Source organism: Lactuca serriola, chromosome 5 (genome assembly GCF_051521515.1).
Source record: "Lactuca serriola cultivar US96UC23 chromosome 5, Lser_US96UC23_V15, whole genome shotgun sequence".
NCBI lineage: Eukaryota > Viridiplantae > Streptophyta > Magnoliopsida > Asterales > Asteraceae > Lactuca > Lactuca serriola.
Window position 1 is genome coordinate 358,747,393 of NC_136412.1, and position 15,132 is coordinate 358,762,524.

The 15,132-nt window shown below is 36.4% G+C and overlaps 1 protein-coding gene across 1 annotated transcript; it reads right to left on the reverse strand.

Moving 5' to 3' along the window:
- Positions 1 to 13,915: 13,915 nt before the first annotated feature.
- On the reverse strand, positions 13,916 to 15,132 carry LOC145051158 (uncharacterized). Its single transcript, XM_078999284.1, has 3 exons — positions 14,986 to 15,132; positions 14,593 to 14,671; positions 13,916 to 14,487 (listed from the first exon to the last, which is right to left on the reverse strand). The coding sequence occupies exons 1-3, from the start codon at positions 15,130 to 15,132 to the stop codon at positions 13,916 to 13,918; spliced, it is 798 nt and encodes a 265-aa protein (XP_078855410.1).

Genomic DNA, 15,132 nt, shown 5'->3' on the forward strand with positions numbered 1-15,132 from the left:
ATAACTTTGCACCCCAACATTCTCCCCCTCAAAGTTAAGAATGGATGACCCGCTTCAAATCTTCCAATATCGAGCAACTTCACGAACCAAGCCTCAAGCATGACACATGTAGAGATGAACTTCAAATCTTCAATTCTTCAATGACCTTCCAATTTGGGTTCTAGAGTGTGAGACCGTACAAACCGAGCATCAAAAGGCAATTAGGAGTATCCAAATCTCCACAAAATTATCCAATTTTGAGCATAAAAGCACACCCCAAAAATCTTCAATAAATCCAAGCCCATCATGAACCGAGAAAACCCAAATCACTTCCGAATATTCAATCAAATCACTTCATAAACTTCGTTTCTCAATGTCACTTCGGTCTTCAAGTACGCGTAATATGACAAATTAAACTTTCGGAATTTATGACAACCTAAGTCGTTCCGTTACATTTCCCCGTTACCGTTAACGGAATATTCCAGTTTATAAAAGTTCCGTTAATTAGAGGTCGTCAATTCAATAAACATTCCATTTGTTTACACCTATTATGCCGTTAAGTCGTGATAAAAGAAAATAAAAACACATAACACACATTTCCATTTATTTGGAAAATGTTAAGTTTATTATTTCGACCACTAAATCGGGTGCGACCAAAAGCCCCGTTTAACGGCAGTATTGGGTAGAATTCCACTGAGCTCCAACTCCCACCCATATATAAAGAGGAGTAAACCCCATTTCAACCTTTTTCACACTCTCTCTCTATACTCTCTCACTAGACCCGTTTTCGCCCCAAATCCGCAACCAAACGCTTCCAAATCGTAAGTCCGCTTACCCTAGCTTATTCTAAACATTATGATTTGTGTTTATAGCCCAAAAATCAGACTTAGAAGCAATGGAAAAGGAGTTTACGGCCTAAGCTCATCCTTAGGCCGTAAACACCTAAAATGAGGCCAAAATGACCCAAACTTGTCCCTAATGGCTTGGAAATAAATTGAGGTATTAGCTTAGGAGTGTTTAAACATTAAAACTCATGGATTTAGGGGATAAAAGAGAGTTTACGGCCCAGACATATGCCAAGGCCGTAAACACCTCTTAAACATGTCTAAAAGTCCCAAGAACACTCCCAAACCACCCTTAGGCTTCATACATAATTTAGGGACTTGGTATTTTGGGTTTAAACCATTTAAACACATCAAAATGAAGGGGAAAAAGGAGTTTACGGCCCAGGTAGGTACCAAGGCCGTAAACATCCCTAAATGTGCCAAAAATGTGGTTTTTGCCCCCTAAATGGCCTTAGACTATTTTTATAAAATGCTAGGAATGATTTAAGGGCTTAAACTCCAAGAGTTGTGGGTGTATGAGAGTTCACGGCCAAGCCATAGAGCTTACGGCCGTAAACTCTCAAAGATTGGTCATTTGGACCATAAACTCTAAAGGAATGCACTCTTGGAACCCCAAACACCCCTATAGCCTTGAATAAATTACTAGAAGTGATATAAGGGCTTGAAACTTCACAAAACTCAAGGAATGAGGGTTTACGGCCGTAAACTACCTTAGGAGTTGTCCCTAGGCCGTAAACTCCCCTAAAATGCCCTTAGAAGCCTCAAACCCACTCATGCCTTTTTAGAATTGTACTTAGAAAAATCCCACTAACAAGATTAAGCTTTGAAACACACTAGATACCCTCACCATGAGTTTATGGCCGTAAACTCATGGTGAGATGTCCCTGGGCCGTAAACATATCTTTGAGAGTTTACTCTTGGAGAGTAAACTCCATTCCTTAGCCATACACACCTTTAGACGCTACCCGGGACACCCAAACGCTTAACCAAAGTGTTTTCCGCTCCTTTGAGTGCGTATATTTGTTTAACTAGTATTAAATATACTAATTGTATGTGTTAACATATGTTGAATAGGTCATTGAGTGTGTTCGAGTCCTTGCGTGACACCGAACGCCCAAACGGCACCTTCGTCGGACCTACTTACACCAGGTGAGTTCATACCCCTGAATGAGCCTTTTAAATGTTTTTACATGTTTTATAGGGGGGAATACAAGTTAAACATGCCAGTTATCATATCAATCACATGTGATTGATAACCCGCATGCACAAGATTTTACCACACTGTACCCCGTTTAACCGAGTAGGATGCTATAATGGTTTTCAATTGTTTCAAAACTCTTATACTGTTTTATCTAACATCATTTCAAACTGGTTTATAAAGGTTCCAAATATTTCTAAAGGTTTTCACACTTATTTTACTAAAGAATACAAAATGCGATTTTTCCTAAATATAAAGGTTTTCCAAGGTTTTCATCAAATTCTCTTTCACGTAGAATACATTTACATGTTAGTTACTGCTGCTTCGCTTATACTTATTTTATACTCCTACTTAGTAACGCCTTAACTTCTTGAAGCGCTTATACCTGTTATTGTCTCTATTTCACTTATACTTGTAGTCGCTTATACCTGATAGACGCTCTTACTTCACTTAATGTCGTCTCTACTTCGTGATACGCTTATACTTGTTCGACACTCCTACTTCACTTGCGACCGCTCCTACTTCACTTGTTATCGCTTCTACTTTGTGATACACTTACTTTTGGCACACTTATACTTCACGATAAGAATCCACTTGTTACACACTCAAGCGTAGTTAGATGTATGTCTGTGCTTGTCTAGATGCATATAAGTAATGATTGGAGGACTTAGGAAGGCTTGTCCGCCCTATTTCCTTTTCTTCTTTGAGATGTGGTTTGGTGGGATCGGATGGCCGTCCGAAGGTCGTTTGATTCATTAGTTATATATTATGTATACGAGCATAGCCATACAGGAATTCTCTAGTCAGTTCAGTTAAGAGTCTCTACCTCTAGTCTACACTTACATTAGAAACACACTACCCACTATTTGGAAGTCTCTACCTCTAGTTCAGCACTTACACACTACCCACTATTTGGAAGTCTCTACCCACTAATTGGTATGCATCTTCAGGACACGGCCTTCTCCGTCATCTAGTTGGGAACCAGAATCTCCTGTAGGGAGAGCGGACATTGTGTGTATAGATCTATACGGGATTGACAACCCCGCACCCAGACTGCTAGCTACAGTCCCGGCCTACCAAGCCAACGGGTGACAAATGTCATATTTTAGACGCTTGTAGGGCGTCTGGTACTCTAGTCAGTATGGTTACGAGTATCCCGGGTTACCTTATAATTCATTGGCTTTAAGGTAACGGTATTTCACCGACAATTTACACTGTATGCTGGTAATTCATTTTCAGAGTCACCCTGTTTTGACCTTACAAGACATATCTTTCATTTGATACTGTATGGGGTCTGTTTTCTCTGTTTTGACCTTACAAGACGTATCTTTCATTTGATACTGTTTGGGGTCTGTTTTCTCTGTTTTGACCTTACAAGACGTATCTTTCATTTGATACTGTCTGGGGTCTATTTTTCATTGTTTTAGACCTTACCAGCTGTACCTTTCTTTTGGTACCTTCTGGGGTCTGAGTCTCTATTTGTTAGACTGAACCAGACATGTCGTTTGTTCGATACTCTCCTGGAGTCTATGATTCCTTGCCTTAGTCAGCAGTCCTCACTGCTGAGGCATATGTTATTCCCTGATGTCGTTTGCTTTCCTCAATAATCAAATTCGGTATTTTGATAATGATAACAATTTAGGGAAACTGACTTTTTACCACATAACACTGACCAGTCTTGGTAGAAGGCTGCTTTATTAAAGAAAATATAGGATTTTCTGGAAAGAACTCCAATACACAGTAAACACTTAAACTACTACTTTATAAATTTATTTGGATAAATGTCACTAAATACTTATGAACTCACCAGCATTTGTAAAAATGCTGATACTCGCTTTTCAAATAACTTGTATTCTCAGGTTAGCATTAGACAGGTACACCCCCGGAGCTGTTGATGAAGACGGCTTAGTACCTTGCTGTACTTATTATATTTGCTTGTATTACTTTGAATTGTTGTAATGTAAACCATGTAAAATTATTACTATTAATGCAATGTTTTGTTGTACTTTGATTACTATAATGCATGTGTTGTGATACTTGACATGACGTCATCCACCCTAGAACGTTTCCGCCGTTCCGGTTTTGGGGTGTGACAAAATTTCATATTTAATTCTCTATTCCCTTTTTTATAACCGAAAAATGATTATAAAACCAAAAAGGAATTAGAAAGCGCTCAATTCAGAATTTTTCTATCCAGATCCCCCCCCCCTAACACATGGCATAAACGCTTTGCATAAATCCGGAAAATCCAAAAATCTCAATTTTCGAATTCGTTTACGGTCCGCCTTTGACGAAATTTCACAAATTTGGGTAGAAGTTGTCCTCATTACACACATATAAAGGAGTAAGCACACATGACATCCAAGAGTGACTTTGCACCCTAACAATATCTTTTCAAGTATCATGTTACTTTACTTCTTTCTATTTCTCATCCATTCCTTATGGATACATAAACAACTTTTTTATCAATTGATTTTTGTGTGCGTTAGTCACAGTCAAGTGACCCATAATGTTTTGAGACAAAGTTCTATTCTATATGGATTCATCACAGCAGATCTCATTATCATAAGTTTTTCCTCGCTCACTGTCTGGTTTTCGAATCCAGTTTTGTAGTAATATGCACACTTAGTACGTACCCAGTTACACTTGGATGTGCTTGGTTTGTGTCATCAAGTTCCATGACTTAGATGCTCTAAATATCGTATCATTGGTTCATTCGTGCCATTCAGAATTCCAAGCACCACTTGTTGTTTTTACTCAACCTCCAAGGTGTTGCGAGCTCTTGTAACATCATTTCATTACACTTCTATATCCTTCTTACCATCTAACCATTAAAAGAAACGAGGGCATTTCCTTTGCTCGTCATCGTCTTCTTAACAATCCTTTTTAACAAACTATAGGTTTTCGTTCTTGTCCACACCTTTTTAGTATTATAAAACACTTAATGTTCAATTTTCATTCTCCAATATTTCATAATGTATGTTAAGTAAAAAAAGGTTAATCTTTGAATGATATTGAGATAAGTGCGGAATTAATAGATCTATTAATGAAGCTCAACAATAACTAGATTGCGGAATAATAAGGAAGAGATATAGCAACAAGTCTACTTAAAATATAAGCAAGTAAATAATACTTAGTTGAATTGTAGCAAGGTTTGTATTCAAGAACAGGTTAGAAAGTGATGAACAACTAAATATGAAATATAATATTGATAAAGAGACTTATGTATTAATATAACGATTACATAGAAAATATATTGGAAGTGGAGAGCCTTAATAGATCGATCAATCATCTATTTATAGGAAAAAACGGTACATACTAAAGTATAAAATAATAGTAGCTTGGGCAGCCCTACTACCCATGACTGTTTTGTGTACTCTACCAAGAAATGTCAGTATAAAGTTGATCATTGTATTATCATTGAAAAGATAGAACAACATCTTTATACCCAGGTATACTTTTCTTCTTCGATATAGCTTAACAACATACAAGGCTCTTCGGTAAGCCTTAACTCCTCTCCGGTTCTTTTGAATCATCAAATTTGCGGTATTGTTTACACACTTCAGCTACCGAGGGTCACTTTATGTCTTAACAATTTCCTCCTAAGTGACCTTGTAGCTTTCACATTTTACTTGTTCAATTTGAAGAACTTGATCATGATCCATCAAAAAAATCTAACTTGGAATATCCAGTTGATCCTTCTTTGAATTTCATGCTTGACCTCCTTAGTTGTGTATTTGGATTATTCGGTCAGCAGAAGGATGTCTTCTAGCTTTTTCTTGATACAACGATGGAAGGATCGAGCAGGGAGAAAGTTATTTGGAGCTCCCTTGGTTGTACGAAAAATAATGCCAAGGTCTAGATTGTTGGTGGCTCCTAGACTCAGTTCTTGTATACATTCGGTGATGAAGTGTGGGGATTCGAGATTTGGAAGTTCAAGTTTTGCCTATAAAGCCAAATGAATTTTGGGATCAATAGTGGCAAAGTCAGCAAGCAGGGACCGAAGATAGGTGCAGAGCCTTAGGTAAGGAGTCTTTATTGTATGATGTTTTTCAATCTTGTGACTGAAGAATTTTGCAATTAAGAATAGCTCTTCATGATTCATCTTCGGATAGTCAGCCTGCATTCTGTAATAATCTTTGCCAAAGTGCACCAGAGTATATTGGAAGAAATGAGATTTGATAAATGATCTTGGCTTGTAGTTGGTAGCAACATCTGGTGTGTAATTTGACTAGATCTCGTTTACAAGTGCTCTCCCATGCTTGTTGTGAAAAAGTGTTAACCTCTCGAACTCCATGGGCAGTCTTCTATAATTAGGAATCTGCAGATAAAAGTCTTCAAACACCTTATAGAATTTCCCATTGTGGACAAAAGAATGTCCCAATACATGTTTTCGCTTGGGGGAGAGTAAGTGAGATGAGGGACATAGTCTTCATCTAGAAGTCTGCAACATGGATTTATCCATGAATTGATTAATGATTCATCAAAGGTTGTGTGGACTCCATGAGCATGCCAAATTTCGTCAGTTAGTTTGGCAACTCTCCAGTCTCTTTTCTTTTTCCTTGTGGCCGGGGAGTCGTTCGAGTGATCAGAGGACATAATCTCCTATTCAGTTGGCTTTTCAGGGGATTTTGGAGGAGACTGAACCGGGATCTGTGTCTTCGGGATCTTCCTACCACAAGTGAGGTGGATGCACTCATTATAGGTGATATTGATGGTTCTAATTCACGAGATATTGTTTTGGACACACAAAGTCGACATATTCAACATATTAATGAGTTTCATCCTCAGTATCTTTCACTTCAATATCCTTTATTGTTCCCTTATGCCAAGGATGGATTTCGACTGTATATATTACATCGTGGTGTAGACGAACCAGACTCCAAAGGACGAATAAAGATGACCATGCGAAAGTTTTTTGCTTACCGTATACACAGAGAGCTAATGAAATATCTTTGATATTACGTTCCCGAAACTCTTCCAACAATTTTTGGTTGATTCCTATAAATTGGTTGAAAACGTCCTCCTTAATTATATACGGTTTAACCAACCAACATTACGTGTTGTTCCTTATGGAAACTTGGTCGAGGCCACTCAAGACGGAATTTAAGATGCTTCTATGATGGGAAACTGTATCATTATTCCATCTTCTTTTACTGGTGACAACCGTTACATGCAACAAAATTACTTAGTCGCAATGACTTTGGTTAAGTGGTTTGGTTATCTAGATATTTTTTAACATTTACATGTAATCTTAAATGGCAAGAGGTAATTAGATCTGTTGAATCTGAGAATCTTAAACCATAAGGCAGGACCGATATTTTGACATGAATATTCAAAATAAAACTTAATTCACTAATCAGTCGACTGAAGGAAGAAAAAAATTGGGTGAGGTCGATGGAGATATAAATCTACAATGTCATTGTTCGTTATCTTTTTTAAGATTTTATAATATTATGTGTTAACCAAGTAATTTAATTGCATCATACAGTTGTATATACCATCGAGTTTCAAAAAAGGGGTCTTCACATTGTCACATATGCCTATTTTTAGAAAAAATCTAAACTTCCAAATCCCTAAGACATAGATCGTGTTATATGTGCTGAATTGATAGACAATGAGCTTGAACCAAATTTTTATTGAATTGTTTGTGACAACATGATACATGGACCATGCGTCAATGAATTTCCATTTATGTCATGTATGAAAAAAGGAAAATGTTCTAAAGGATCTCCAAAAGTGTAACACCCCATCTCTCAGGTATAAATTTTAAAGCTTTTATATTTATAATTATAGACCTACTTGACGAGTTGGCTGCCCCAACTTGTCGTGTAGAGACTGATCAAACCGCGCAGTTTATGGAACCTACTCGACGAGTTGGAGGACCCCAACTCGACGAGTAGAGGTTGTGCATAAAAACCTTAATTTTTAGGGTTTGCACCCTATTCAAAGGACATTAAGTCCTTTCCCCGAGCCACCCTTGCCACTTCCACATCCAGAGAGGAACCCTAATCGAGTTAACCCCTATTTTGAGTGTGTGTGTGTGTGTGAGAGAGGTTAAAAGTGTGTGTTTGGTGCATTTCTTGAAGAGTCTTGAAGATTTAGAGGCTTGAAACGAGAAGAAGCTTGTAGATCCAGTATCTACATCGTGTTGGCATCCAGTTGAAGGTAAAAAGTCTTTACCTTGGCTTTCCATTTCTTAGATTTCTTCTTATGTTAGTAAAGGGGGGTCATTCTCGGGTTTGAGCTTGTCATGAGAACGTGGTCTCAGATCTGGACTCCTCTAGGCCCTCATGAACATAAAGTGCTCGACTTTATCTAGCCCTAACCCTTTTCCATGTCCTAAACCTCTTCCTAAGGCTAGTTTTGAGTGTTTTAGCTTCTTGAAGCCTTGCATGTACGTAAAGTTAGAAACTTTACGTGATAACTACACCCTAGGAGCCTAGATCTACTTTTTGGAGCCTTGGTTTCGCTTAAAAGCGTCTGAATGAGAAAAGGACTGAAGGAACTCGACGAGTTGCATAGCCAACTCGACGAGTTGGACGAGGGTTTCCCACTTTCTGGATTCTGCATGAACTCGACGCGTTGGTTAGGGTTTTTTCTGATATTCTGGATTATGCATGGAATCGACGGGTTACTTGGTAACTCGGCGAGTTGACTGGGGTTTTCGTGACTTTTTGAGCTCTGATGGAACTCGACGATTCTGTAAGTTGCACTCGACGAGTTGGGTCAACATGAATAGTTGACCTTGATCGTGGACTTTGACTTTGACCAAGAGTGGACCGATTTGACTTATGAGGGTATTTTAGTAATTTGGGAATTTATGGAACTGGATTAATGGTGGTTGTAGCTGTTGGTGTTTGGAGCCGTGTTACGGGAGTTTGATAATACAGTTTCGATCGACATTGCGAGGTGAGTTGTCCTCACTATACTAACAGGGTCGAAGGCACCGATGTCGACCCTTCTTTTTAGATTGTTATCGTGATTATTGTATGATGATATGCTTAGTGACCTGTTAGGTTGGTATCCTGGTATATAGGATGATGCTATGTTAGTGACTTGTTAGGTCGGTATCCTGGTATATAGGATGATGCTATGATTAGTGATATGTTAGATCGGTTTTACTGTTTGTACATGCTAGCTAGCGTTTGATATATATGTATTAATTGTATGTTTGGGGTGGGTTGATGCGGACCTGCTTTGTGTTGAATGCCAACATACCCAGGGCGGCCCGGATAGACTGCAGGTCTAATGAGGCATATTATTTAAATACTATATAATATAAAAATTATAATAATTATATATATAATTTAGATACTTTATCTAATATAAAAATTATAATATAAAAATTATAATTAATATATATGCTTATTTGTTTTTCTTCTGTTTTAAAAATAATATGATTTTAATGTTATTTATGATATGTTTCTTTCATTTTTCAAATATGTTGTTCCATATAATAACATGCTTTTGAAGCAATACCAAGTGCATATGAATATTGAGTGGTGTAATCAACTTGGATGGATAAAGTATTTTTTTAAGTATATTAACAAAGGACCAGACATAATCACAACCCCTTTTTATGACGCCAAGAATAAAAAAAAAGCAACATAAATAAAATAACGACCGTCATGAAACTGTCGACTTTTACAATTGTCGTTATATTTCTGCTTATGAGGCATGCTGGATACTTTTTGGGTATGATATTCATTATAGAACACCTTCGGTTAAAAGGTCGTCGTTTCACCTTGAAGACAAACAACCTATTGTGTTAAACCATCCCAACGTGTTACTAATGTTGTTTCTAAACCCATTATTGTTGCTTCTCAATTTTTGGCTTGGATGGAATGTAACAGCTATGATGAAAAGGCACAAAAATGATCATATGTTGAATTCCTAAGTCAATATGTTTGGAATAAATCAGATAAAGTATGGACAAGAAGAAAAACAAAGACAAAGTCACTTGGTAGAATTAATCACGTGTCTCCCAAGTTTGGTGATGTTTATTACTTACGCCTTTTGCTTAACAAAGTAAAGGGTCCTACTTGCTATGAAGATATCAGGATAGTTAACGATACCGTTTATGAATCTTACAAAGATGCTTGCTACGCTCTTGGTCTATTAGATAACGATAGAAAGTACATATCTTTTATACACGAAACACATCATTGGGCCACTACTTAATTATGTAGGTCTCTATTTGTTACATTGATTACATCGGATAGTCGATCCCGTCCTCATCATGTTTTTAAAGAGATCTATAATTGTCTTTCTGATGATGTCCTTCACATTCGTGAACAAGAAATCGGTGTAACAGATACATTTTCAAATAATCTAACTCATTTACACAAAAATCGTTTTAAAATTAATTGATATTAAAAATAAATAATTTCATAATTTTTTGTCTTTTTGGGCTTGAAGCTAAAACCGGAAGCAATTTTCCACCCAACGTTGTCGTAGATTGAGAAATCTTTATTGAGTTGTGGACTGAGTCTGGAGCAAATACCCAATATGTCGTTACCTGATCACAAATATATTCAAGATTCTTGCAATATGTTAATACAAGATAAGCTTACTTCTGATCCATCTGGTCTTGAAGTCGAACATAAACAACTCGTTCCTAATTAAATGTCGAGCAAAAAAAGGTTTATGATACAATTATCAATGTTGTTAACAACAAAAAAGGTAGTGTCTTTTTCCTGCATGGTTATGGAGGAACAGGAAAAACATTTGTTTGGAAGACACTGTTTGCTGCTGTTATATCTAAAGGTGAAATTGTTATCAACATTGCTTCAAGCGATATTGCAGAACTCTTGCTCTCTGGTGGTAGGACAATGCATTCAAGATTACATATACCAATCAACTTGAATGAGGATTCATTTTGTTCTATATACACCAAGTAACGATGTAGTTGAACTGTTGAATAAAGATAGACTTATCATATGGGATGAAGCACCGATGATGCACCGCCATTGCTTCGAAGCAGTTGACAAGACACTTAGAAACGTTACCCTTTCATCAGACAATAATAAATTGTTTGTAGGCAAGACCATTGTATTTGGAGGTGACTTTTGACAGATTCTTCCAGTAATACAAAGAGGAAATCGTTTAGATATTGTCCAGGCATCATTGCATTCATCAAGATTATGGCGTAAATGTACAATTTTACGTTTGAATGTAAACATGAGGCTTCAGGTCGGCTGTCCAAACAATGATTTCAAAGAGGTAAAATGATTTACTGAATGGATTCTTAAATTTGGTGAAGGTACTATTGGTTGACCTAATGATGGTGAAGTTGAAGTTGAATTTCCAGAAGATGTTATCGTTCCCTTTACGTATGACCATATTCATTCAATTATATCCACTATTTATTCATCCTTTCAGAACCATCTTGATGATCCATCATATTTTCAAGATAAATCTATTTTGGTCTCTACAAATGAAGAAGTCGATGCTATCAATGACTACATGTTATAATTGATAAAAGATGAAGGGAAAACGTATATGAGTTCATATTCTTTATGTGAGACCGAGGCACAAGATTCTTTTGATGAATCGGTATACTCTCCATATGTGTTGAATGGTTTTAAGGTTTCTAGAATTCCCAACCATAAACTTATACTAAAAAAAAGATGTTTCGGTCATGTTACTTCGTAATATCGACCAAACCAAAGGACTATGTGTGTCATCTCCATTTTCACGGTCAGAAAAGACCGATTTTGTTTATGCTTTATAAAAATCAGAGTACCTCTTTTAATAAAAATGTTGCAGAATTTGCTCACAGAAAAACATGATAAATACATTATCAAAGCATTTCCGAAGAAATGTATTTTTATCCATTTTAAAACATTTGGGATGTCATCGTCAATACAGAAACATAAGCATAAACGGAATTTACATTCATTTACACTAGTGATCTACATCTCTTTTAAACCCCTCAGTGTAAAGAAGTTTCATATAGACACTTGTGATACAAATAAGCTTGAGTGGGTCAGGTTGAGAAAACTGGTGAGTACATAGGATTTTCAACCCACAATAATATAATTATTATGTTAAACATCAAACAATCAACCCAATTACCCATCCTCGTTATCTTCTTTACTCTTAAGGATCTACCCTAAGATTTAGCCATTCCTCGTTCCATTCATTCCTAAGGAGTATCCTAAGGAATCGACACTAAGTCTGCATAGTTGTAAGGGTTTATCTCGTTTATTGACATTATCGTTTTCGAGAGTCCACACGTAATACCTGTCAATGGGTTTTTTAGAGTACACCGGGTGAACACATCGTTCACACCACCTACAAGTTGCGAGTCTGCTAGTGTTCCACTAAACTGTCTAGAATAGTCCGTGGTTGTCATCCATACTCTGCTAGATGACGGGGCCATCACTTGGGTCATAGTTTGGCTCATCGTTTTGGATCATCACTTAGGTCATCGCTTTGCACCATATTTTATCACTCATATATCATCGCTCATCATTTATCTCATCTTTCATCGCTCATTATTTATCTCACCTCTAATATACCCATGTTTTACCTAACACATTTTGTAGATATAAAATACATATACAGTTTAGATCATTTAAAACATGTATAAAACGTTTCATCCAACATATACAACAAGTATTTAGACAATATAGACACATAGCACGTAATTTATATAAAATACTTCATATCTATGTGTAAGATGAAAGTAAGTAGGCACCCACTTGTTAAAGTGATGATTCCAAACTCGGGCAGCGCTTCACTTTTAACGATTCTATTTTCCTTCGACGAAACCTAGCATTATCATCGCTAAATTTTAGTCTAATCTTTATTGCGACTAATTATTAGTCTAGATTCATCATTAACTCAAAGTCTACTTTCATGATCTATCAAGTATAGGGATGGAAACGGGGCGGGTTTGGGACGGGTTTTGATAATCCCGCCCCCATCCTCGAATATGAAAATCGATCCCATCACCGAACCGATTCCCAACGGGGACCCGTTTACCAAACACTATCGGGTTTGCGGGTATCCCTACGGGGTAACGGGGATCCCCGTTTAACATTCAAGTTAAGAATAATTTTGATGCATTGAGAATACAAAACCATTAGACTTAGTGATGCAAGCATAAATTCATATCCAAAATAAATTTGATAATTTACAAAACCATTAAGAGCATACATATTTGTTCTGATACATAAGTGGTTACTAGTGGCAAAAAAAAAAGACAATAAAGACACTAGCATTCATAAACCATAATCTCACTATTACTCTAGGTATTATGAATAAAAAAATGTCAAAACACTAGCACTACAAATAAACATTAAGCTATCTCAAGAAATTATCTTTAAGTCGTTCACAACAAAGAAGATAACTCAAGGAAATTAATATATATATATATATATATATATATATATATATATATATATATATAATCAGGGGCGGACGCAGGAATTAGTAGTAGGGGTTGCACAATTTTTTTTTCCGGTCAAACATAATATAAAACATCTAATACAATTTTTTTTTCTGGTTAAACCTAATATAACATCGATCTATTAGAATTTAAATTTGTCCTCTTCGTGCAGACATCTTTTGAAACCGCTCCATTACTTTTTCATTTTCAACTTTCGCAAGTGCTTCGGTCTCGACATTACAAAGCAATGTGTCGTTCAAAAATTTATAGCCAAATTTTGTTACGCAAGTTTGTCTTCAAGAGCTTCATCTTTGAAAAACATATTTCTACATGTGCGGTCGCTACGGGTAATATCAAAGCTAACTTTAAAAGCTTATAAACCAAATGATAAGATCGATGCTTCCCCGTACTAACCATCAAACGAGAAAGGTCGGAAATACCTTTCAAACTAGTGAAACGCTCATCTTTGATGCAAGAGTGATAAAATATCTCAAGTTATCCTTCAAGGTCTATCATATCTGAATCATCAAATTCATACTTGTATAACTTACCCAACTTCAATAACTTTGATTTGTCAAATTGTGCAAATGAACCACAAGGGCTCAAAGCACCCATGTATTCTAGTAATTGCATGCTTGTTTCACTAAATTGATCCCGATATTCTGTAAGTTGCATATCTACCACCGTGTTGAAGATTTCAACCTCAAAATGCAACCTATCAGTCTTTGTAGTCCCACGGTTTCTCGCACCAATATACAACTCTTCCATATCTAAATTATCAAATTTGTGTGTTTGACAAAAAGAGGATACTTTTGGCAAAATGCTAGCAAACCCTATGTTTCTAAAAGATTGCAATGCCTCCATTGTCCCTTTAACCATCGAAGCCGCTTCTAAAATGTCTAGATCTATTCTTTGAAGTTGCTTTGACAATGTACCCATGAGGTGTAAAATGGCATACATCATATGTAAGTAAAACACGAACTCATAGGATTTAAAATATATTAAGATTCCATATGCTTGTTGACGGTTTGCCAATGACCCTCCCTCCTCTTTCACAAAATCTAAAACTACAAGAACATCCGCAAACAACTTCATCAAACTTGTGAGTGTGTTGAAATGTGAACCCTATCTTGTTTCTCCCGCTCGAACAAGTGTAGTCTCTTGATTTAAACCTCTTCCGGTTTCAAGTTCACCACTACACAAGCATTTTTGCACCCTTCTCTTGCTTGCTCTCGTAGTAAGTCTTTTCTTCTACACGAGTCACAAACAACATTAACCACCAACAAAATTTGCTCAAAAAAGTCACTAACACCATCATGCTTCTTTACTACAGCCACAACTACCAATTGAAGTTGGTGTGCAAAGCAATGTACATAAAAAGCTGTGTCATTCTCTTGTAATATCAAAGCTTTCAAACCATTGAATTCTCCTCGCATATTGCTAGCCCCATCGTAACCTTGTCATCTTATCTATTAAAATTTAAAACAATATATATATATATATATATATATATATATATATATGTATATTAAATTAAAATAACAAAAAAGTAAAGAATAAATTACCTGACTAAAACTCAATTTATTACTTGTAAGTACTTCATTTATGGCATTTTTGAGTGTCAAAGAAGATGTATCCTTCACATGCACTAGTCCTATGAATCTTTCTTTCACAAAGCCAATACTATCGACATAATGCAAAACAATAGCCAT

Excerpts from the sequence above, each read along its gene's own strand:
- LOC145051158 (XM_078999284.1), bottom strand. The coding sequence starts at position 15,132 with ATGGCTATTGTTTTGCATTATGTCGATAGTATTGGCTTTGTGAAAGAA. Across the intron at positions 14,672-14,985 it reads ATAAATTGAGTTTTAGTCAG|AAGAAAAGACTTACTACGAG; the intron begins GTAATTTATTCT and ends TGACTCGTGTAG. Across the intron at positions 14,488-14,592 it reads TGAACTTGAAACCGGAAGAG|TTTTAGATTTTGTGAAAGAG; the intron begins GTTTAAATCAAG and ends ATGTTCTTGTAG.